Here is a 25,506-nt window from a genome sequence, read left to right on the forward strand (position 1 = left end):
ACATTTGCTAAATATGTGTATTCGACCAATAAAATGTGATTAGATTTTTAGTAGCCTAAATAGTTTTAGTCATATAGTCAACTACATAAAGTATTGAATAATATGTAGGGGATGGATTTCACTAACTTGTGCAGCAACTTAATGCAGAAAAATGCTGGATAAAGAAATATTTTTTATTTTACAAAAGCCCACAAAATTGCTTAAAACAATTTAAGAACTCGATAATAAAAAATAAAAAAAGTATAACAAATATAAGGAACCTCAATCAAAAACTAAACTTTTTTCCATTTGAGATATTCTCATTCGGCATAATTCCTCAAACAGAAATGTAAATTAAGACAATTAAGCTAATTGATTGATAACCTATGACATAATTGATCCAAAGTAAGAGTAAATTGGATAATGATGGAGCTGTCAGTCTAAAGGTAAACCTTGACAATCTTGGCTCTGGACAGGGCAAACAGCAGGCCTGCTCCAAGCATGCCCAGTGCGAGCCTCTTCAGGACCCGTCTCCTCCAGTCGCCGTGGAAACCAGGTCGAGGAAGTGGGCAGAAATCTCCAGCTGGGTCCATCTTAGGAAGAGGAGCAGCAGAACGTCACAAGGTAAGGGGTGAGAAAGAGCAGGGTGGACACACAAACTACAGACACACACAGTCGCACACACACACACCATGGCCGTGTCCGAATACCCATACTAGCGAAAAAAAGTGTTATAGTATGTGACATTTTGAAAATATTTCTCTGATTATCATGGGGGGGCATTCGGTCTGCAACAAGGTCCAGAGGGCCGCACAGAATTTTTATTATATTTCCTCGTCCTCAAGATTGGCTAAAAATAGTCCTTTATCCATCGTTTTTGGGGAAATGTTCGATGCTCCCTGGCTGTCTAGCTTTCATTTCGGTGATTATTAACGAGCTGGACACAGTCAAGAAACTGTATGAATGTAAGTCATTTTACATTTACATTTTAGTCATTTAGCAGACGCTCTTATCCAGAGCGACTTACATCAGCAATTAGGGTTAAGTGCCTTGCTTAAGGGCACATCGACAGATTTTTCACCTAGTCGGCTCGGGGATTAGAACCAGCGACCTTTCGGTTACTGGCACAACGCTCTTACCCACTAAGCTACCTGCCGCCCATTATAATCTCTACACATTTTCGATTTAGTTTTAGTCATTGAGTTTGTTTCCCCCCCTCGGATTGGACACCGTCGGATTGGACCCCCGGGCCTATGTTAGACACCCCTGCCCTACAAGAACCTACTGTCTGGAGACTAGATGGTAGCCATCAGCAGTGTTTTGTCATGTGACAACCCTTCACACACTGTTGTGTCCTATAATTCTGTCAATTTATTAGGAATAAATAAAACAACTTTTTGATCTGGATGAGGTGATCTGCTTCAGCAAGCAAATTAGAGTTTGAATAAGAGAACCACTCTGCACAGTGTACCACCTACTGCACCTGAGAGGTAGATATGGCACATATCTACCATTCTACACAGTAATGTCCAACCCAAGGAAGCATTCATGCTTTTCCCACCATCTCCAATCTATCTGGCCGGGCAGATAGATTGTGTGTGTGTGTGTGCACCCGCGCTCTGTGTGTGTAGGGGGATGGGTGTGAAGACGAGCCCCCACAGATAAGATAAACGGGTGCAAGGGCCTTCCCCCTGGGCCCTGAGCCAGTGTTTCCAAATGGCCACCGTTGGTTGTCGGATTCCTGTCTGACACCGCCAGCGTCTGGGGCTACCCCCCTCCTTCCTCACCCTAACCCCACCCCCACTCTGACAGAACACTGTCACACTGTCTTTGAGTTATAGGCTGTGAGGACTCGCCCTGTCAGAATCCTACACACAGCGCGCACACACACACACACACCACAGTGTAAAGGCTGGATGAGCAATGGAGAGGATGAGAAGGGGAGTTGACCCGAGTTTGAAGGAAGTGTGGACTTGGCCCAGACCTGGGAAGAGATGGTTAGGGCAGTGAAAGGGTCTGGAGGACCAGACCTGGGAAGAGATGGTTAGGGCAGTGAAAGGGTGTGGAGGACCAGACCTGGGAAGAGACGGTTAGGGCAGTGAAAGGTTGTGGAGGACCAGACCTGGGAAGAGACGGTTAGGGCAGTGAAAGGTTGTGGAGGACCAGACCTGGGAAGAGATGGTTAGGGCAGTGAAAGGGTGTGGAGGACCAGACCTGGGAAGAGACGGTTAGGGCAGTGAAAGGGTGTGGAGGACCAGACCTGGGAAGAGATGGTTAGGGCAGTGAAAGGTTGTGGAGGACCAGACCTGGGAAGAGACGGTTAGGGCAGTGAAAGGGTGTGGAGGACCAGACCTGGGAAGAGACGGTTAGGGCAGTGAAAGGGTGTGGAGGACCAGACCTGGGAAGAGACGGTTAGGGCAGTGAAAGGGTGTGGAGGACCAGACAGAGAGAGATGGTTAGGGCAGTGAAAGGGTGTGGAGGACCAGACCTGGGAAGAGATGGTTAGGGCAGTGAAAGGGTGTGGAGGATCAGACCTGGGAAGAGACGGTTAGGGCAGTGAAAAGGTCTGGAGGACCAGACAGAGAGAGATGGTTAGGGCAGTGAAAGGGTGTGGAGGACCAGACCTGGGAAGAGACGGTTAGGGCAGTGAAAGGGTGTGGAGGACCAGACCTGGGAAGAGACAGTTAGGGCAGTGAAAGGTTGTGGAGGACCAGACCTGGGAAGAGACGGTTAGGGCAGTGAAAGGGTGTGGAGGACCAGACCTGGGAAGAGACGGTTAGGGCAGTGAAAGGTTGTGGAGGACCAGACCTGGGAAGAGACGGTTAGGGCAGTGAAAGGGTGTGGAGGACCAGACCTGGGAAGAGACGGTTAGGGCAGTGAAAGGGTGTGGAGGACCAGACCTGGGAAGAGATGGTTAGGGCAGTGAAAGGTTGTGGAGGACCAGACCTGGGAAGAGACGGTTAGGGCAGTGAAAGGGTGTGGAGGACCAGACCTGGGAAGAGACGGTTAGGGCAGTGAAAGGGTGTGGAGGACCAGACCTGGGAAGAGACGGTTAGGGCAGTGAAAGGGTGTGGAGGACCAGACCTGGGAAGAGACGGTTAGGGCAGTGAAAGGTTGTGGAGGACCAGACCTGGGAAGAGACGGTTAGGGCAGTGAAATGGTGTGGAGGACCAGACAGAGGAAACAGACCGTTCTCCCATTCGTTCTCTCAGAGTGACCCACTGAGTGGAGCAGAAACATAGTGGTGGGGGCACTTGTGTGACAGTGACACGCATGCACACAGCAGTCAGAGAGAAAGGTGTGAGATGTACCTTGTGCAGCAGGTTCCTGAGGCAGGTGACCTCTTTCTGCAGGTCTCCAGTCTGGGCCACCAGCTCATTACAGATGGCCTGTGCTTCCTTCTTAGGGTCCAGGGACAACACCAGCTGAGGAGAGGACAGAGAGAGTGAGTTAGGGGAGCTAGGGACAGGTCCGATCTAGAAAAAACCATCAGTACTATAGTGTCTGACTGAAAACTCACTCACTTAATCTAACCACAAACATGAGGGGGGGGGGGGGCAGCACACTCCTTTCAGTGCTGAAAGGGAATTAGTAGGTTATACAACCATACCGTCTGCTTTCAGTCAGACACAACAGCATTGATGGATCAGTCGCCAGTCCTTAAGATGATCAGAGAGGGACAGGGAATGACACACACACCTCAGAGGCTCGGCGGGGGAAGCGGCTGATGACGTCCTGTACCGTCTCTGTCAGGTAGCAGCACTGCTGCCTCAGACTGATCAGGAAGTTATACAGCTCCTCACTTCTATAAGGACACACATACACCATTAGACAACTTTTCACAGTACTTCCCACTAACTATCAGTGTTGATGATAGGGGGCATTTCAAATTATTTTACTATTCAAATAATGACATTTTTTCGGATATCTGGATAGTCAACCAATCAGAATGACGCAAATGTACATGGCAGAGGTAAACAGCAGACAGGGAGGGTGCTTTTCTTCAGTAATTTGTCAGCAACAGCGAAGGAAAAGTCAGATTTTCGCTATGATAATCAGTTCTATGTTACAAATAGCTTTTCTGCTGAGTGTTTTGCATTGATCCGTTTCAGGTCTTGTGGAAACGCCATTAGCTGAGCGCCTGTAATTGCTATTTGAAGAGGGGGAAACAGCATACCGATGTCAGGGAAGCCTGGAGGGCAGTAGCTCAATGCACTGTTATAAAAACTACATTCAAAAGTTTGTTGCTTTACTAAATTAAGAATTTCAAATGTCATGATATATCCTTGTAGGTAAAAATGTCACAAGGATCATTTAATTTAGACATAGCTTTTCATTGTTAAAATAGGCCAAAATAAGTTTGCTCAAAATATGAACTCTCCCTCAAGTAATCGAATACTAACGTTCGTTCAGACGTCCGGATATCGATTAACCGTGACCATCCCTAGTTGATGAGTCTCTTTCCACCTCAACCCAAGTGTGTTTATGTGTGACTGTCAGTGTGAGTGGGTGAGCAGCACAACCTGTGTCAGTCTGCATTCCTGCCCATCTCAAGTATACCCCCTATACGTCTCACCTAGACAAGGAGGGAGAGAGAGAGAGGTCACCTGCAACAGACAGACATCTCCCCCTCTCCTCTGTTCCTCTCTATCCTGTACTAAGTGTTGCAGCGAGAGCCTATCAGTCTTGGGTGTGTTAGATAAACTAACAGAGCTGTAGTCCCAGGTCCCGGGCCTCTGGGAGGAGATAGTAACTCCAGTCTGACTGACACTGTTTACACGCCCGCTGACAGAGTGTGAGCATCACAAAACAGCTGCTACACATGCAGGGAAATGTACCATTAAGATAAAATAACCCATCAACGAACACAGGGCAGCGGAACAATCGCAGCAACAAAGAAATAAAATTAAAAAAAACGGGCCTTGATGAATATGATGTACAAATCATTTGGATGTAACACGTTTTGTTATCTCTGGAAAAAATATTATTTTCTGTAATATATGAGGGGAAATCCTGGACATTGGCCACATACACGGTCTTATGTCTGTTCATTTGTCTGTTGTGTAGAGGTCAGTTGATTTGACTGTCTGCCCACTCGCCCGTCCGTCTGTGTCAATTGTCCCCCGGTATGAAGATCTATATCCCCCTGTCCACCCATCTGTCTGTCAGTCCATTAGTCATGTACTGCAGGTGAAAAGCCGTCTAACATCCCAGGCCAACTAGAACATGACCATCTAACATCCCAGGCCAACTAGAACATGACCATCTAACATCCCAGGCCAACTAGAACATGACCATCTAACATCCCAGGCCAACTAGAACATGACCATCTAACATCCCAGGCCAACTAGAACATGACCATCTAACATCCCAGGCCAACTAGAACATGACCATCTAACATCCCAGGCCAACTAGAACATGACCATCTAACATCCCAGGCCAACTAGAACATGACCGTCTAACATCCCAGGCCAACTAGAACATGACCATCTAACATCCCAGGCCAACTAGAACATGACTATCTAACATCCCAGGCCAACTAGAACATGACTATCTAACATCCCAGGCCAACTAGAATATGACCATCTAACATCCCAGGCCAACTAGAACATGACCATCTAACATCCCAGGCCAACTAGAACATGACTATCTAACATCCCAGGCCAACTAGAACATGACCATCTAACATCCCAGTAGAACATGGCCACTAGGTCTGGGATGAGCATAAGGCATACGGGATGTGGTAATCTAGTGCTTTCATGTTTACAGTGTGGCCATCATCAGAGGATTTACTCCTGGGGGATTTAGTCTCAGTAAAAGTACCCTTGTACCCCTGGCCCTGACACTACAGTACAGTAGAGGGGAGGACATGGCAATCACATTTCAGGATTCATGACGTGAGGGGCTGCAGGCAGACATGACCGCTTGGCCTGAGAACTAGCCCATCATCAGTCACAGAGAGAAGTGTGTGTGTGTGTGTGTGTGGGGGGGGGGGGGGGGTTGGGGTGAAAGAGGGGATTTCATTCCATCTCCTCTCACCTTACAAATCATTACAGCCCGCTTAATAAACCATTAGGACTCTGCTCTCAGAAGCTCAGAGAGACTATAGGAGGAGAGGCTGCGGGAGACTATAGGAGGAGAGGCTGTGGGAGGAGAGGCTGTGGGAGACTATAGGAGGAGAGGCTGTGGGAGGAGAGGCTGTGGGAGACTATAGGAGGAGAGGCTGTGGGAGACTATAGGAGGAGAGGCTGTGGGAGGAGAGGCTGTGGGAGACTATAGGAGGAGAGGCTGTGGGAGGAGAGGCTGTGGGAGACTATAGGAGGAGAGGCTGTGGGAGGAGAGGCTGTGGGAGACTATAGGAGGAGAGGCTGTGGGAGACTATAGGAGGAGAGGCTGTGGGAGGAGAGGCTGTGGGAGACTATAGGAGGAGAGGCTGTGGGAGGAGAGGCTGTGGGAGACTATAGGAAGAGAGGCTGTGGGAGACTATAGGAGGAGAGGCTGTGGGAGGAGAGGCTGTGGGAGACTATAGGAGGAGAGGCTGTGGGAGGAGAGGCTGTGGGAGACTATAGGAGGAGAGGCTGTGGGAGACTATAGGAGGAGAGGCTGTGGGAGGAGAGGCTGTGGGAGACTATAGGAGGAGAGGCTGTGGGAGGAGAGGCTGTGGGAGACTATAGGGGGAGAGGCTGTGGGAGGAGAGGCTGTGGGAGACTATAGGAGGAGAGGCTGTGGGAGGAGAGGCTGTGGGAGACTATAGGAGGAGAGGCTGTGGGAGACTATAGGAGGAGAGGCTGTGGGAGGAGAGGCTGTGGGAGACTATAGGAGGAGAGGCTGTGGGAGACTATAGGAGGAGAGGCTGTGGGAGACTATAGGAGGAGAGGCTGTGGGAGACTATAGGAGGAGAGGCTGTGGGAGACTATAGGAGGAGAGGATGTGGGAGGAGAGGCTGTGGGAGGAGAGGCTGTGGGAGACTATAGGAGGAGAGGCTGTGGGAGGAGAGGCTGTGGGAGACTATAGGAGGAGAGGCTGTGGGAGACTATAGGAGGAGAGGCTATGGGAGACTATAGGAGGAGAGGCTGTGGGAGGAGAGGCTGTGGGAGACTATAGGAGGAGAGGCTGTGGGAGGAGAGGCTGTGGGAGACTATAGGAGGAGAGGCTGTGGGAGGAGAGGCTGTGGGAGACTATAGGAGGAGAGGCTGTGGGAGACTATAGGAGGAGAGGCTATGGGAGACTATAGGAGGAGAGGCTGTGGGAGGAGAGGCTGTGGGAGGAGAGGCTGTGGGAGAATAACAGCGGGATGGATGCTTTAGGTCAGTCAGACGGATGACTTCCAGTGTTGTGCTGGAGGATGGACTGTGTACAGTATGTAATGTAATGTCTGAATCCTGGAGAGTTATTCTGTAGGTGTATGTGTTGCATATATAATGTGTCAAAAAACTATGTTATTGTGCTTGACGATTTGACCTGGAAGGGATTACTCGAATTGAAAGAAAAAAATAATTGTACTTTAATGTTACCCGCTGTCTATGTTCTCCAGCTGGCCGACAGTGTCCAGGTCGACCCGGTCTAGATGCATCTCCTTCACTGCACTCAGAACCTTCTGCTGGTCCTCTGGGTCGGAGATACCAATCTGGGGGAGAACGCAGCATTAACAACTGGGCAACATACTGGTAACTCAGGTTGCAAAATTCCCAGGTTTTTCAGAAATCCTGGTTGGAGCATTCCCAGTTGGAGTATTCCCACCATGCTAATTCCCTACTGATTCCAGGAATCATATCGATTTCTGAAAAACCTGGAAACTTGCTGACAGACAGACTGACATAAAGAGGTCTTTCATACCTTCTCCAGGTCATCCTTCTCCATGGTTACCAGGTAGCTCCAAGTGATGTCATTTTCCTGCAAAGAGAAGAAAAACTACTTTGACGATCTGACAACTTGCAAACCAGCCCACACCCTGAACAGATATTGTACAATAATTTACAATATGCATTTGTGTAGCTACCGGTATGTGTCTTTTTAAAAATACCGGTAACAGATTACAGTATGCGTTTGTTTTGTGAAGCTACTTGCTACCGGTATGTCTATTTGATCTAATGATGAAAATATCAATCCACACCCGCCGCCCCCAAACTGAGCTTCATACACTATTGTTTTCACTCCAGAGTCAGACCCAGTCTTTACACCTGTCTGCTCAACATCAATGAGCCAGGAGTAGGGTTGGACAAGTATTTGATAATACCATATGCTGGGATGTGGCATGAGGAAGATATGAAAACTCTGGAAACTGCCCAACCACAGTGAGGATGAGAGGTACAGTACTCAAATAATGTCAGAGGAACCCCTGTGTGTGTGCGTGTATGTGTTTAAGGAGTACACTACTCACTAGCATTATGTCAGAAAGGTACTCCAGGTTGAGTCCGTGCAGGAGCAGCTCAATGTCACACAGCTTGGCCAGACTAGGAGAGGTTAAAGGTCGTTATTTTAAAAGAGAATGGGCGCGTTTGAGATTGACTACATTGAAGTTGAACTGTGCAGAATCATCACTGATCAACAAATCAACCTTTAAATCCCCTACTCAACATTATTTGTAGATCAGTCAGTTTGCTCACGCTCTCAAACACAAGTAATGTCTTCTCAGTAACTTACCCGGTTAAATAAAGGCAATAAATAAATAAATAGGTTTAAGAGCGTACTACATCAACCCCACGTAGCCAAGTCGGCTGCCTAAAATATTTCAGAGCAGATAAACATTGACAGATTAAACAGGCCAGATTAAAACATTGAATCTTCAACAGTCAGACACATAAGACTAAATATGTTAAAGCATTATGGTGCAGATTTAGCAGCTAGTCCCTAAATGGGACTAAACCAGGTCTAAAAACCTGTCTCATGACATGGGACACTTCACTCTACGTCCACTAGAGGGCCCCAAACACCCATCACAGCTGCTGGCCTCCACTGACTGATCTGTTGCCTTTTCTCAATTCATTTTACCTCGATTCCTCGCATCCTCTCTCGTCGCCTCCAAAAAACGAATTGTAAAATAACTCCTGAGGGGAGGGACCTTGGACCTACTCCAATACAGTTGAGAAGAGGATATAGGATACGAGGAATAGTAGTAAGACAAATTGAGATTTAGCAAAGGTCTCACCTCTCCTTGGAGTCAGCAGGGGGATCGGGGTCCCTCTTGAAGAACTTGAAGAGGGTCTCCTCTTTCGAGGATGTCACCTGCCCGTTGGTGAGGGCATCGCCTGGGGACGCCAGGATCCTGGCAATCTGCGGGGGAAGAAGACCAGATATACATGGAGTGTACAAAATACTCTTTCCATGGCAGACTGACCAGGTGAATGCAGGTGAAAGCTATGATCCCTTATTGATGTCACTTGTTAAATCCACTTCAATCTGTGTAGATGAAGGGGAGCAGACAGGTTAAAGAAGGATTTTTAAGCCATGAGACAATTGAGACATGGATTGTGTATGTGTGCCATTCAGAGTGAATGGGCAAGACAAAATATTTAAGAGCCTTTGAACGGAGTATGGTAGTATGTGCCAGGTGCACCGGTTTGCGTGTCAAGAACAAATCAAATCAACAGTTTCCTGTGTGTATCAAGAATGGTCCGCCACCCAAAGGTCATCCAGCCAACTTGACACAACTGTGGAAAGCATTGGAGTGACCATGGGCTAGCATCCCTGTGGAAAGCCTTCGATACCTTGTAGAGTCCATGCCCCCGATGAATTGAGGCTGTTCTGAGGGCAAAAAAGGGGGTGCAATTCAATATTAGGAAGGTGTTTTATATAATGTTTGCAAGAGAAGGGGAAGATGGCGCCAGTCTCGCACCTCAAGACTACCATTTCATAGTGTGGTAAATGTGGCTGTGGTTAGAGTTTGGTTTTACTGTATCTGTGGTTGTTTAAACACCAGATTTAGGTGTCAGAGTTATGTATTTGGCAAACTGTGTTGGACACAAAGTTGTGGCTGTGGGGTTCGGTTGGTTCTACCTGTGGAACGTTTGAACACCGTGGCTATGTCAGCAGCACTCTTCCCAGTCTTGGTCTTGATAATATATGATACTATATACTGAAGAAAAATATAAACTCAACATGTAAAGTTTTGGTCCCATGTTTCATGAGCTGAAATAAAAGATCCCAGAAATGTTCCATACGCACAAAAAGCTTGTTTCTCTCAAATTTTCTGCACAAATTTGTTTACATCCCTGTTAGTGAGTATTTCTCATTTGCCAAGATAATCATCCACCTGACAGGTGTAGCATATCAAGAAGCTGATTAAACAGCATGATCATTACACAGGTGCACCTTGTGCTGGGGACAATAAAAGGCAGCTCTAAAATGTGCAGTTTTATCACACCACGCCACAGATGTCTCAAGTTTTGAGGGAGCGTGCAGTTGGCATGCTGACTGCAGGAATGTCCACCAGAACTGTTACCAGATAATTTAATGTTCATTTGGCAGTACGTCCAAACGGCCTCACAACCACAGAGCATGGGTAACTATGCCAGCCCAGGACCTCCACATCCAGCTTCTTTACTTGCGGGATCGTCTGAGACCAGCCACCCGGACAGCTGATGAAACTGAGTAATTCTGTCTGTAATAAAGCCCTTTTGTGGGGAAAAACTTCTGATTGGCTGGGCCTGGCTCCCCAGTGGGTGGGCCTATGCCCTCCCAGGCCCACCCATGGCTGCGCCCCTGCCCAGTCATGTGAAATCCATAGATTAGGGCCTAATTAATTTATTTCAATTGACTGATTTCCTTATATGAACTGTAACTCAGTAAAATCGTTGAAATCGTTGCATGTTGTGTTTATATTTTTGTTCAGTATAAATAATAGAATTAGTGGTTGTGTTTACCTGTGGTCGTTTGAAGACCTTGGCCAAGTCGGCAGCACTCTTCCCTGCTTTGGTCTTGAGGGTCTTGTCTGCCCCCAGCTGGAGCAGCTTGAGGACGGCCTCTTCTCTACCGTACTGCACTGCCACAGTCAGGGCCTGGGTCAAAGGTCACAGCAGGTTATCACTTACTATCAATGTCTAGTGCCATCCTAATTACCATTAATAATCACAGTGTCACCAAATCATTACTATCAATCAGTCAGAATCAATCAAGAGAATGTAAAAGTATTTGATTGTTGTAAGCATGGGCTGGAAGGAGTTAACACCATATTCCACTAAAAAAGTATACACTTTGGGAGAAAGGAGGGATTATTGGGAAGCAGGGAAGGCTGATGTATAAAAGTAAAAACAAAAGTGTCCGCTTATGAGACACAGGCATTACACCAGGTGGGCATCCTTACCGTGTACCCATTTTCATCCTGGGAGTTGACCTCTGCCCCGTGAGACAACAGCACGTTGATCACCTGACTGTAGCCGTCCCGGGACGCCAGCATCAGGGATGTCATACGAGACCTGGGAATGGGAATAGAATGAATACCCACCCACCCTACCTACCTAGAGAGGGTGAAAACGCACTTTGGTGATTAAATGATTCACACCCCTTGACTTTTTCCACATTTTGTTACAGCCTTAATTTAAAATGGATTAAATTCAGATTTTTTGTCACTGGCCTACACACAAAACCCCATAATGTCAAAGTGGAATTATGTTTTACAAAATATTTAACAAATTAATTAAAAATGAAAAGCTGAAATGTCTTGAGTCAATAAGTATTCAACCCTTTTGTTATGGCAAGCCTAAATAAGTTCAGGAGTAAAGGTTTGCTTAACAAGTCACATAATAAGTTGCATGGACTCTCTGTGTGCAATAATATGATTTTTGAATGACTACCTCATCTCTGTACCCCACACATACAATTATCTGTAAGATTCCTCAGTCGAGCAGTGAATTTCAAACACAGATTCAACCCCAAAGACCAGGGAGGTTTTCCAGTGCCTCGCAAAGAAGGGCACCTATTGGTAGATGAGTACAAATGTAAAAAGCAGACATTGAATGTCCCTTTGAGCATGGTGAAGTTATTAATTACACTTTGGATGGTGTATCAATACACCCAGTCACTACAAAGATACAGGCGTCCTTCCTAACTCAGTCGCTGGAGAGGAAGCAAACCACTCAGGGATTTCACCATGAGGCCAATGGTGACTTTAAAACAGTTAGAGTTTAATGGCTGTGATAGGAGAAAACTGAGGATGGATCAACAACATTGTAATTACTCCACAATACTAACCTAAATGACAGAGTGAAAAGAAGGAAGACTGTAATGAATAAAAATAATACTGAAAAAAAAAAAGCAAAGCTATTAACTTTTGTCCTGAATACAAAGTGTTACAGTGGGGGAAAAAAGTATTTAGTCAGCCACCAATTGTGCAAGTTCTCCCACTTAAAAAGATGAGAGGCCTGTAATTTTCATCATAGGTACACGTCAACTATGACAGACAAATTGAGGAAAACAATTCCAGAAAATCACATTGTAGGATTTTTAATGAATTTATTTGCAAATCATGGTGGAAAATAAGTATTTGGTCACCTACAAACAAGCAATATTTCTGGCTCTCACAGACCTGAAACTTCTTCTTTAAGAGGCTACTCTGTCCTCCACTCGTTACCTGTATTAAATGGCACCTGTTTGAACTTGTTATCAGTATAAAAGACACCTGTCCACAACCTCAAACAGTCACACTCCAAACTCCACTATGGCCAAGACCAAAGAGCTGTCAAAGGACACCAGAAACAAAATTGTAGACCTGCACCAGGCTGGGAAGACTGAATCTGCAATAGGTAAGCAGCTTGATTTGAAGAAATCAACTGTGGGAGCAATTATTAGGAAATGGAAGACATACAAGAGCACTGATAATCTCCCTCGATCTGGGGCTCCACGCAAGATCTCACCCCGTGGGGTCAAAATGATCACAAAAATCCCAGAACCACACAGGGGGGACCTAGTGAATGACCTGCAGAGAGCTGGGACCAAAGTAACAAAGCCTACCATCAGTAACACACTACGCCGCCAGGGACTCAAATCCTGCAGTGCCAGACGTGTCCCCCTGCTTAAGCCAGTACATGTCCAGGCCCGTCTGAAGTTTGCTAGAGTGCATTTGGATGATCCAGAAGAGGATTGGGAGAATGTCATATGGTCAGATGAAACCAAAATATAACTTTTTGGTAAAAACTCAACTCGTCGTGTTTGGAGGACAAAGAATGCTGAGTTGCATCCAAAGAACACCATACCTACTGTGAAGCATGGGGGTGGAAACATCCTGCTTTGGGGCTGTTTTTCTGCAAAGGGACCAGGACGACTGATCCGTGTAAAGGAAAGAATGAATGGGGCCATGTATCGTGAGATTTTGAGTGAAAACCTCCTTCCATCAGCAAGGGCATTGAAGATGAAACGTGGCTGGGTCTTTCAGCATGACAATGATCCCAAACACACCGCCCGGGCAACGAAGGAGTGGCTTCGCAAGAAGCATTTCAAGGTCCTGGAGTGGCCTAGCCAGTCTCCAGATCTCAACCCCATAGAAAATCTTTGGAGGGAGTTGAAAGTCCGTGTTGCCCAGCGACAGCCCCAAAACATCACTGCTCTAGAGGAGATCTGCATGGAGGAATGGGCCAAAATACCAGCAACAGTGTGTGAAAACCTTGTGAAGACTTACAGAAAACGTTTGACCTGTGTCATTGCCAACAAAGGGTATATAACAAAGTATTGAGAAACTTTTGTTATTGACCAAATACTTATTTTCCACCATAATTTGCAAATAAATTCATTAAAAAATCGTACAATGTGATTTTCTGGATTTTTTTTCTTCTCATTTTGTCTGTCATAGTTGACGTGTACCTATGATGAAAATTACAGGCCTCTCTCATCTTTTTAAGTGGGAGAACTTGCACAATTGGTGGCTGACTAAATACTATTTTTCCCCACTGTATGTTTGGGGCAATTCCAATACAACACATTACCGAGTACCACTCTCCATATTTTCAAGCATAGTGGTGGCTGCATCATATTATGGGTATGCTTGTAATCGTTAAGGACTGGGGAGTTTTTCAGGATACATTTTTTTACGGAATGGAGCTAAGCAAAGGCAAAATCCTAGAGGAAAACCTGGTTCAGTCTGCTTTCCACCAGACACTGGGAGATGAATTCACCTTTCAGCAGGAAAATAACCTAAAACAAGGCCAAATCTACACTGGAGTTGCTTACCAAGAAGACAGTGAATGTTCCTGAGTGGCTGAGTTAAAGTTTTGACTTAAATCTACTTGAAAATCTATGGCAAGACCTGAAAATGGTTGTTTACCAATTTGACAGAGCTTGACTAATTTTTTAAATAATAAATGGGCAAATGTTACACAATCCAGGTGTGGAAAGCTCTTAGAGACTTACCCAGAAAGACTCAGCAGTAAATCGCTGCCAAAGGTGCTTCTACAAAATATTGACTCAGGGGTGTGAATACTTATGTACACTGAACAAAAAATATACAAAACGGAACATGCAACAAGTTCAAAGATTTTACTGAGTTATAGTTCATATAAGGATATCAGTCAAATTAAATAAATTCATTAGGTCCTAATCTATGGATTTCACATGACTGGGAATACAGATATGCATCTGTTGGTCAAAGATACCTTTAAAAAAAGGTATGGGCATGGATCAGAAAAGCAGTCAGTATCGGGTGTGACCACCATTTTCCTCATGCAGCATGACACGTCTCCTTTGCATAGAGTTGATCAGGCTGTTGATTGTGGCCTGTGGAATGTTGTCCCACTCCTCTTCAATGGATGTGCGAAGTTGCTGGATATGGTTGGGAACTGTAACACGCTGTCGTACATGTCGATCTAGAATATCCCAAACATGCTCAATGGGTGACATGTCTGGTGAGTATGCAGGCCATGGAAGAACTGGTACATTTTCAGCTTCCAGGAATTGTGTACAGATCCTTGCGACATGGGGCCGTGCATTATCACGCTGAAACATAAGGCACTACAATGGGCATCAGGATCTCGTCAAGGTATCTCTTTGCATTTAAATTGCCATCGATAAAATGCAATCGTGTTCGTTGTCCGTAGCTTATGCCTGCCCATACCATAGCCCCAAAATGTGGAATAAGTCAAGGGGTATGAATACTTTCTACAAAGAGAAATATGATTATTCATGTTCTGAATCGTTCAGTGGGGTCTTTCTCTAACATATCATTAATATTATATTGAAAAAGTCGGATTAAGTAACCTAATACATCCGATAAAAGCACCAAGCTCTGTTGAAAGAGCAGTGCAGGTTTCTCATAACTTGAAGATTTTAAATTTTTTGGTCGTCGTCTTCAAAGTTGTTTCCACGGGTCGCAAAAAGCAAAATTAGCATGACACGAGCTGAATTAAATGTAAAAGGCTCATCGCTGCGTTGACAATTCAGAGAAACGTGTTTTTGTGAGAAATCTACAAAAAAATATTAAAATACTACTTGTCATGTCTCAAAATCGTAGGGCTGTCCCCGACCAAAAGAAATATTGGGTCGACCGAAAGTCGTCTGTTCTTTCGACCAATCGATTGGTCAACATTGTAGTGTATTTTTCCATATATAGACAAAACCTACAGTACCAGTCAAAAGTCTGGACACACCTACTCATTCAAGGGATTTTCTTAATTTTTTACTATTTTCTACATTGTAGAATAATAGTGAAGACATCAAAACTATAGAATAACACATACGGAATCATGTAGTAACCCAAAAAGTGTTAAACAAATTAAAATATATTTTATATTTGAGATTCTTCAAATAGCCACCCTTTGCATACCCTCAGCATTCTCTCAACCAGCTTCATGAAGAATGCTTTTCCAACAGTCTTGAAGGAGCACTTGTTGGCTGCTTTTCCTTCACTCTGCGGTCCAACTCATCCCAAACCATCTCAATTGGGTTGAGGTCGAGTGATTGTGGAGGCCAGGTCATCTGATGCAGCACTACATCACTCTCCTTCTTGGTCAAATAGCCCGTACACAGCCTGGAGGTGGGTTTTCGGTCATTGTCCTGTTGAAAAACAAATGGTAGTCCCACTACACGCAAACAAGATGGGATGGCGTATCGCTGCAGAATGCTGTGGTAGCCATGCTGGTTAAGTGTGCCTTGAATTCTAAATAAATCACCAACAGTGTAACCAGCAAAGCACCCCACACCATCATACCTCCTCCTCCATGCTTCACGGTGGGAACCACACATGCAGAGATCATCCGTTCACCTACTCTGCGTCTCACAAAGACACGGCGGTTGGAACCAAGAATCTCCAATTTGGACTCATCAGACCAAAGGACAGATTTCCACCGGTCTAATGTCCATTGCTCATGTTTCTTGGCCCAAGCAAGTCTCTTCTTCTTATTGGTGTCCTTTAGTAGTGGTTTCTTTGCAGCAATTCGACCATGAAGGCCTGATTCATGCAGTCTCCTCTGAACAGTTGATGTTGAGATGTGTCTGTTACTTGAACTCTGTGAAGCATTTATTTGGGCTGCAATCTGAGGTGCAGTTAACTCTAATGAACTTATCCTCTGCAGCAGAGGTAACTCTGGATCTTCCTTTCCTGTGGCCGTCCTCATGAGAGCCAGTTTCATCATAGTGCTTGATGTTTTTGCGACTGCACTTGAAGAAACTTTCAAAGTTCTTAATGTTCCGGATTGACTGACCTTCATGTCTTAAAGTAACGATGGACTGTCGTTTCTCTTTGCTTATTTGAGCTGTTCTTGCCATAATATGGGCTTGGTCTTGTATACCACCCCTACCTTGTCACAACACAACTGATTAGCTCAAACGCATTAAGGAAAGAAATTCCACAAAATCACTTTTAACAAGGCATACCTGTTAATTGAAATGCATTCCAGATGACTACCTCATGAAGCTGGTTGAGAGAATACCAAGAGTGTGAAAAACTGTCATCAAGGCAAATGGTGGCTACTTTGAAGAATCTCAAATATAAAATATATAAAATATATAACACTTTTTTGGTTACTACATTATTACATATATGTTATTTCATAGTTTTGATGTCTTCACTATTATTCTACAATGTAGTAAATAGTAAAAATAAAGGAAAACCCTTGAATGAGTAGGTGTGTCCAAACTTTTGACTGGTACTGTATGTGTTTTAATAAAATCAACTATATACAGTTGAAGTCGGAAGTTTACATACACTTAGGTTGAAGTCATTAAAACTTGTTTTTCAACCACTCCACAAATTTCTTGTTAACAAACTATAGTTTTGGCAAGTCGGTTAGGACACAAGTCATTTTTCCAACAATTGTTTACAGACAGATTATTTCACTTATAATTCACTGTATCACAATTCCAGTGGGTCAGAAGTTTACATACACTAAGTTGACTGTGCCTTTAAACAGCTTGGAAAATTCCAGAAAATTATGTCATGGCTTTAGAAGTTTCCGATAGGCTAATTGACATCATTTGAGTCAATTGGAGGTGTACCTGTGGATGTATTTCAAGGCCTACCTTCAAACTCAGTGCCTCTTTGCTTGACATCATGGGAAAATCAAAAGAAATCAGCCAAGACCTCAGAAAAGAAATTGTAGACCTCCACAAGTCTGGTTCATCCTTGGGAGCAATTTCCAAACGCCTGAAGGTACCACGTTCATCTGTACAAACAATAGTACGCAAGTATAAACACCATGGGACCACACAGCCGTCATACCGCTCAGGAAGGAGACGCCTTCTGTCTCCTAGAGATTAATGTACGTTGATGCGAAAAGTGCAAATCAATCCCAGAACAACAGCAAAGGACCTTGTGAAGATGCTGGAGGAAACAGGTACAAAAGTATCTATATCCACAGTAAAACGAGTCCTATATCGACATAACCTGAAAGGCCGCTCAGCAAAGCAGAAGTCACTGCTCCAAAACCGCCATTAAAAAAGCCAGACTACGGTTTGCAACTGCACATGGGGACAAAGATCTTACTTTTTGGAGAAATGTCCTCTGGTCTGATGAAACAAAAATAGAACTGTTTGGCCATAATGACCATCGTTATGTTTGAAGGAAAAAGGGGTGGCTTGCAAGCCGAAGAACACCATCCCAACCGTGAAGCATGGGGGTGGCAGCAACATGCTGTGGGGGTGCTTTGCTGCAGGAGGGACTGGTGCACTTCACAAAATAGATGGCATCATGAGGAAGGAACATTATGTAGATATATTGAAGCAACATCTCAAGACATCAGTCAGGAAGTTAAAGCTTGGTCGCAAATGGGTCTTCCAAATGGACAATGACTCCAAGAACACTTCCAAAGTTGTGGCAAAATGGCTTAAGGACAACAAAGTCAAGGTATTGGAGTGGCCATCACAAAGCCCTGACCTCAAACCTATAGAAAATTTGTGGGCAGAACTGAAAAAGCGTGTTTGAGCAAGGAGGCCTACAAACCTGACTCAGATACACCAGCTCTGTCAGGAGGAATGGGCCAAAATTCACCCAACTTATTGTGGGAAGCTTGTGGAAGGCTACCCGAAACGTTTGACCCAAGTTAAACAATTTAAAGGCAATGCTACCAAATACTAATTTAGTGTATGTAAACTTAATAATAATAATAATAATAATAATAATAATAATATGCCATTTAGCAGACGCTTTTATCCAAAGCGACTTACAGTCATGCGTGCATACATTTTTGTGTATGGGTGATCCCGGGGATCGAACCCACTACCTTGGCGTTACAAGCGCCGTGCTCTACAAGCTGAGCTACAGAGGACCACAACTTCTGACCCACTGGGAATGTGATGAAAGACATAAAAGGTGAAATAAATCACTCTCTCTACTATTATTCTGACATTTCACATTCTTAAAATAAAGTGGTGATCCTAACTGACCTAAGACGGAATTTTTACTAGGATGAAATGTCAGGAATTGTGAAAAACTGAGTTTAAATGTATTTGGCTAAGGTGTATGTAAACTTCCGAAATTCAACTGTATGCATTGAGGTTGTCTGATGCTTTAAGCTCACTGTTTGATGAAATAAGAGAAATTACTCAAGATGGAGCCAGAGATCAAGATAACCACATGAAAAAAAAACTTAACCTGGCACCGACCATCCTCTTCACGCTCCTACTGGCTTTCGCAGATTCTGCCGTTACTCTCCTGAAGTTGCTGGTAATAAGCTACATGAGGAGTTGGCAAACTTTCTCATGTGGAATGCCAATTTATCTTACCATTTCAACCGATCTGTGTGCCAGTTTCATTTAATTTATAATAACATCTTCGTATCTCAAAATCATTGTCATGTGGTTAATCAAAATTCTATCCAAATCTAAATGAAAATGATAAACCTAAAAAGTAACTTCTACTGCCATTGCCAACTACAGTATGTAAAAATAGCCTATAAAGCCCACAAATAAAACCATTACAGCCTGCAGGTAGAAAATATCCTGATAAAAATAAATATCCTATAAATTACATTACCTGTCTGCAACGAACTTGAAACATTGTATCAACTAATAACTTGGGTCCGGCCTGAAGCTCCTTGCAACATTGCATAAAATATTCTGGGCCCTCAGAGTTTCCCGCGCCAGTGAGCTCGGGACCGATACAGCTGTAGGCTATTTGCACAAGGGATAAGAAGTAATCTGGTACGCCTATTTTATGACGTTTCCACTGGATCAGAGCAAGACATTTTTCCCTTTCATGCCGAGTGGTTATCGAAAGGGAGAGAGCTGGAAAGATTTTTCAAATACATTGAGGAATGATTGTTATTCTCAATGGATGTAAAAACAGACTTAGTTTGCTTGCTGTTTGACGTAAAGAAAATCAGATCTCCAAATGGGCACATTTATGTGCCTACATTTGTGTACAGGCTAGGTAGCCTGTAGGCCTACTTCTATGCGTAATCAGGTGCGCGTCCTTACTCAACATTGTCAGGAGCGCTCCAAACAAAAGACAATTACTAAATTGACAAAACTCGTAAATGGAATGAAATAAACCAAAACTTGTTTCTCACAAGTGTAGCATAGGTTGTGCGCTCTGCAAACAACATGTCCACTCAGACAATGAGAACGGTAAAATACTGGAATAATAATATATTGAATGCATTAACAGACATTGCCTTTAACCAAACAAACATTGTAGATTAGAATTTATAGGAATTCAAGGTAAATGTACTACTGGTGATATACAGTGCATTGGGAAAGTATTCAGACCCCTTCCTCCACATTTTGGTTACGTTACAGCCTTATTCTAAAATTGATAAAATAATTTTTTTAACTCAATCTACTACACAATACCCCATAATGACAAAGCAAAAACTGTTTTTTAGAAATGTTTGCTAATTTATAAAAAATAAAAATATAACATTTACATAAGTATTCAGACCCTTTGCTCAGTACGTTGTTGAAGCACCTTTGGCAGCGATTACAGCTTTGAGTCTTCTTGGGTATGATGCAAATGTATAAAATAAATGTTATATATATATATATATATATATATATATATATATATGAGGGAAAAAAGTATTTGATCCCCTGCTGATTTTGTACGTTTGCCCACTGACAAAGACATGATCAGTCTATAATTTTAATGGTAGGTTTATTTGAACAGTGAGAGACAGAAAAATCCAGAAAAACGCATGTCAAAAATGTTATAAATTGATTTGCATTTTAATGAGGGAAATAAGTATTTGACCCCTCTGAAAAACATGATTTAGTACTTGGTGGCAAAACCCTTGTTGGCAATCACAGAGGCAACTCGAACCTTCAGCTCCCTCCACAGATTTTGGCTAGGCCACTCCAGGACCTTAATGTGTTTCTTCTTGAGCCACTCCTTTGTTGCCTTGGCCGTGTGTTTTGGGTCATTGTCATGCTGGAATACCCATCCACGAACCATTTTCAATGCCCTGGCTGAGGGAAGAAGGTTCTCACCCAAGATTTGACGGTACATGGCCCCGTCCATCATCCCTTTGATGCAGTGAAGTTGTCCTGTCCCCTTAGCAGAAAAACACCCCCAAAGCATAATGCTTCCACCTCCATGTTTGACGGTGGGGATGGTGTTCTTGGGGTCATAGGCAGCATTCCTCCTCCTCCAAACACGGCGAGTTGAGTTGATGCCAAAGAGCTCGATTTTGGTCTCATCTGACCACAACACTTTCACCCAGTTCTCCTCTGAATCATTCAGATGTTCATTGGCAAACTTCAGACAGGCCTGTATACAGTGGGGAAAATAAGTATTTAGTCAGCCAACAATTGTGCAAGTTCTCCCACTTAAAAAGATGAGAGAGGCCTGTAATTTTCATCATAGGTACACATCAACTATGACAGACAAATTGAGAAGAAAAAAATCCAGAAAATCACATTGTAGGATTTTTTATGAATTTATTTGCAAATTATGGTGGAAAATAAGTATTTGGTCACCTACAAACAAGCAAGATTTCTGGCTCTCACAGACCTGTAACTTCTTCTTTAAGAGGCTCCTCTGTCCTCCACTCGTTACCTGTATTAATGGCCCCTGTTTGAACTTGTTATCAGTATAAAAGACACCTGTCCACAACCTCAAACAGTCACACTCCAAACTCCACTATGGCCAAGACCAAAGAGCTGTCAAAGGACACCAGAAACAAAATTGTAGACCTGCACCAGGCTGGGAAGACTGAATCTGCAATAGGTAAGCAGCTTGGTTTGAAGAAATCAACTGTGGGAGCAATTATTAGGAAATGGAAGACATACAAGACCACTGATAATCTCCCTCGATCTGGAGCTCCACGCAAGATCTCACCCCGTGGGGTCAAAATGATCACAAGAACGGTGAGCAAAAATCCCAGAACCACACAGGGGGACCTAGTGAATGACCTGCAGAGAGCTGGGACCAAAGTAACAAAGCCTACCATCAGTAACACACTACGCCGCCAGGGACTCAAATCCTGCAGTGCCAGACGTATCCCCCTGCTTAAGCCAGTACATGTCCAGGCCCGTCTGAAGTTTGCTAGAGTGCATTTGGATGATCCAGAAGAGGATTGGGAGAATGTCATATGGTCAGATGAAACCAAAATATAACTTTTTGGTAAAAACTCAACTCGTCGTGTTTGGAGGACAAAGAATGCTGAGTTGCATCCAAAGAACACCATACCTACTGTGAAGCATGGGGGTGGAAACATCATGCTTTGGGGCTGTTTTTCTGCAAAGGGACCAGGACGACTGATCCGTGTAAAGGAAAGAATGAATGGGGCCATGTATCGTGAGATTTTGAGTGAAAACCTCCTTCCATCAGCAAGGGCATTGAAGATGAAACGTGGCTGGGTCTTTCAGCATGACAATGATCCCAAACACAACGCCCGGGCAACGAAGGAGTGGCTTCGTAAGAATAATTTCAAGGTCCTGGAGTGGCCTAGCCAGTCTCCAGATCTCAACCCCATAGAAAATCTTTGGAGGGAGTTGAAAGTCCGTGTTGCCCAGCGACAGCCCAAAACATCACTGCTCTAGAGGAGATCTGCATGGAGGAATGGGCCAAAATACCAGCAACAGTGTGTGAAAACCTTGTGAAGACTTACAGAAAACGTTTGACCTGTGTCATTGCCAACAAAGGGTATATAACAAAGTATTGAGAAACTTTTGTTATTGACCAAATACTTATTTTCCACCATAATTTGCAAATCAATTCATTAAAAATCCAACAAAGTGATTTTCTGGATTTTTTTCCTCTCATTTTGTCTGTCATAGTTGATGTGTACCTATGATGAAAATTACAGGCCTCTCTCATCTTTTTAAGTGGGAGAACTTGCACAATTGGTGGCTGACTAAATACTTTTTTCCCCACTGTATGTGCTTTCTTGAGCAGGGGGACCTTGCGGGCGCTGCAGGATTTCAGTCCTTCACGGCGTAGTGTGTTACCAATTGTTTTCTTGGTGACTATGGTCCCAGCTGCCTTGAGATCATTGACAAGATCCTCCCGTGTAGTTCTGGGCTGATTCCTCACCGTTCTCATGATCATTGCAACTCCACGAGGTGAGATCTTGCATGGAGCCCCAGGCCGAGGGAGATTGACAGTTCTTTTGTGTTTCTTCCATTTGCGAATAATCACACCAACTGTTGTCACCTTCTCACCAAGCTGCTTGGCGATGGTCTTGTAGCCCATTCCAGCCTTGTGTAGGTCTGCAATCTTGTCCCTGACATCCTTGGAGAGCTCTTTGGTCTTGGCCATGGTGGAGAGTTTGGAATCTGATTGATTGATTGCTTCTGTGGACAGGTGTCTTTTATACAGGTAACAAGCTGAGATTAGGAGCACTCCCTTTAAGAGTGTGCTCCTAATCTCAGCTCGTTACCTGTATAAAAGACACCTGGGAGCCAGAAATCTTTCTGATTGAGAGGGGGTCAAATACTTATTTCCCTCATTAAAATGCAAATAAATTTATAACATTTTTGACATGCGTTTTTCTGGAATTTTTTGTTGTTATTCTGTCTCTCACTCTTCAAATAAACCTACCATTAAAATTATAGACTGATAATTTCTTTCGTCAGTGGGCAAACGTACAAAATCAGCAGGGGATCAAATACTTCCTCATGATCATTGATGCCCCACGAGGGGAGATCTTGCATGGAGCCCCAGACCGAGGGTGATTGACCGTCATCTTGAACTTCTTCCATTTTCTAATAATTGCGCCAACAGTTGTTGCCTTCTCACCAAGCTGCTTGCCTATTGTCCTGTAGCCCATCCCAGCCTTGTGCAGGTCTACAATTTTATCCCTGGTGTCCTTACACAGCTCTCTGGTCTTGGCTTTTGTGGAGAGGTTGGAGTCTGTTTGATTGAGTGTGTGGACAGGTGTCTTTTATACAGGTAACGAGTTCAAACAGGTGCAGTTAATACATGTAATGAGTGGAGAACAGGAGGGCTTCTTAAAGAAAAACTAACAGGTCTGTGAGAGCTGGAATTCTTACTGGTTGGTAGGTGATCAAATACTTATGTCATGCAATAAAATGCAAATTAATTACTTAAAAATCATACAATGTGATTTTCTGGATTTTTGATAAAAATGATACAAATTACAGACCTCTACATGCTTTGTAAGTAGGAAAACCTGCAAAATCGGCAGTGTATCAAATACTTGTTCTCCCCACTGTGTGTGTGTGTGTGTGTGTGTATATATATATATATATACACACTTATTTACATAAGTATTCAGACCCTTTGCTATGAGACTCGAAATTGAGCTCAGGTGCATCTTGTTTCCACTGATCATCCTCAAGATGTTTCTACAACTTGGGAGTCCATTGTGGTAGATTAAATTGATTGGAGATGATTTGGAAAAGCACACACCTGTCTGTCTATATAAGGTACCAAGCCATGAGGTTGAAGGAATTGTCCGTAAAGCTCAGAGACAGGATTGTGTCGAGGCACAGATCTGGAGAAGGGTACCAAAAATGTGCACCTGTGTAAATTTGCACCATCATTCTTAAATGGAAGAAGTTTGGAACCACCAAGACTCTTCCTAGAGCTGGCCGCCCAGCCAAACTGAGCAATCGGGGCAGAAGGGCCTTGGTCAAGGAGGTGACAAAGAACCTGAGCTCCAGAGTTCCTCTGTGGAGATGGGAGAACCTTCCAGATGGACAACCATCTCTGCAGCACTCCACCAATCAGGCCTTTATGGTAGAATGGCCAGACGGAATCCACTCCTCAGTAGAAGGCACATGACAGTCTGCTTGGAGTTTGCCAAAAGGCACCTAAAAGGACTCTCAGCCCATGAGAAACAAGATTCTCTGGTCTGATGAAACCAAGATTGAACTCTTTGGCCTGAATACCTAGCATCACGTCTGGAGGAAACCAGGCACCGCTCATCACCTGGTCAATACCATCCCTACGGTGAAGCATGGTGGTGGCAGCATCATGCTGTGGGGATGTTTTTCAGCGGCAGGGAGTGGGAGACCAGTTAGGATCAAGGGAAAGATGAACGGAGCAAAGTGCAGAGAGATCCTTGATGAAAACCTGCTCCAGAGTGCTCAGGACCTCACACTGGGGTGAAGGTTCACCTTCCAACAGGACAACGACCCTAAGCACACAGCCAAGACAATGCAGGAGTGGCTTTGGGACAAGTCTCTGAATGTCCTTCAGTGGCCCAGCCAGAGCCTGGACTTGAACCCGATCTAACAACTCTGGAGAGACCTGAAAATAGCTGTGCAGCGACACTCCCCATCCAACCTGACAGAGCTTGAGAGGATCTGCAGAGAAGAATGGGAGAAACTCCCCAAATACAGGTGTGCCAAGCTTGTAGCGTCATACCCAAGAAGACTCGAAGCTGTAATCGCTGCCAAAGGTGCTTCAACAACGTACTGAGCAAAGGGTCTGAATACTTATGTAAATGTTATATTTCTGTTTTTATTTTTAATAAATTAGCAAACATTTCTAAAAACCAGTTTTTGCTTTGTCATTATGGGGTATTGTGTGTAGATTGATGAGGAAACATGTTTATTTAATCAATTTGAGAATAAGGCTGTAATGTAACAAAATGTGGAAAAAGTCAAGGGGTCTGAATACTTTCCGAATGCACTGTATCTGGCCTCCATCGGTTTAGTCACCCTAATTCTGGCCATCCTATAAGGGTAAAAAAAAAAAAACTC

General features: G+C 44.1%; 1 protein-coding gene across 1 annotated transcript in view; it reads right to left on the minus strand.

Moving 5' to 3' along the window:
* Positions 1 to 419: 419 nt before the first annotated feature.
* Positions 420 to 25,506, minus strand: part of LOC311134897 (ankyrin repeat, SAM and basic leucine zipper domain-containing protein 1-like) — a gene marked incomplete at its 3' end in the record, with an annotated part of 38,549 nt that continues 13,462 nt past the window's right edge. Inside the window, exons 5-13 of the mRNA XM_084168664.1 lie at positions 11,282 to 11,393; positions 10,842 to 10,976; positions 9,128 to 9,252; positions 8,360 to 8,432; positions 7,816 to 7,872; positions 7,494 to 7,606; positions 3,679 to 3,784; positions 3,291 to 3,404; positions 420 to 572 (exon numbers count right to left, since the gene is read on the minus strand). Coding sequence (XP_084024790.1) covers positions 420 to 572; positions 3,291 to 3,404; positions 3,679 to 3,784; positions 7,494 to 7,606; positions 7,816 to 7,872; positions 8,360 to 8,432; positions 9,128 to 9,252; positions 10,842 to 10,976; positions 11,282 to 11,393 — 988 coding nt within the window. The remainder of the gene's footprint in view (positions 573 to 3,290; positions 3,405 to 3,678; positions 3,785 to 7,493; positions 7,607 to 7,815; positions 7,873 to 8,359; positions 8,433 to 9,127; positions 9,253 to 10,841; positions 10,977 to 11,281; positions 11,394 to 25,506) is intronic.

Source organism: Coregonus lavaretus (genome assembly GCF_964263955.1).
Source record: "Coregonus lavaretus genome assembly, chromosome: 9".
NCBI lineage: Eukaryota > Metazoa > Chordata > Actinopteri > Salmoniformes > Salmonidae > Coregonus > Coregonus lavaretus.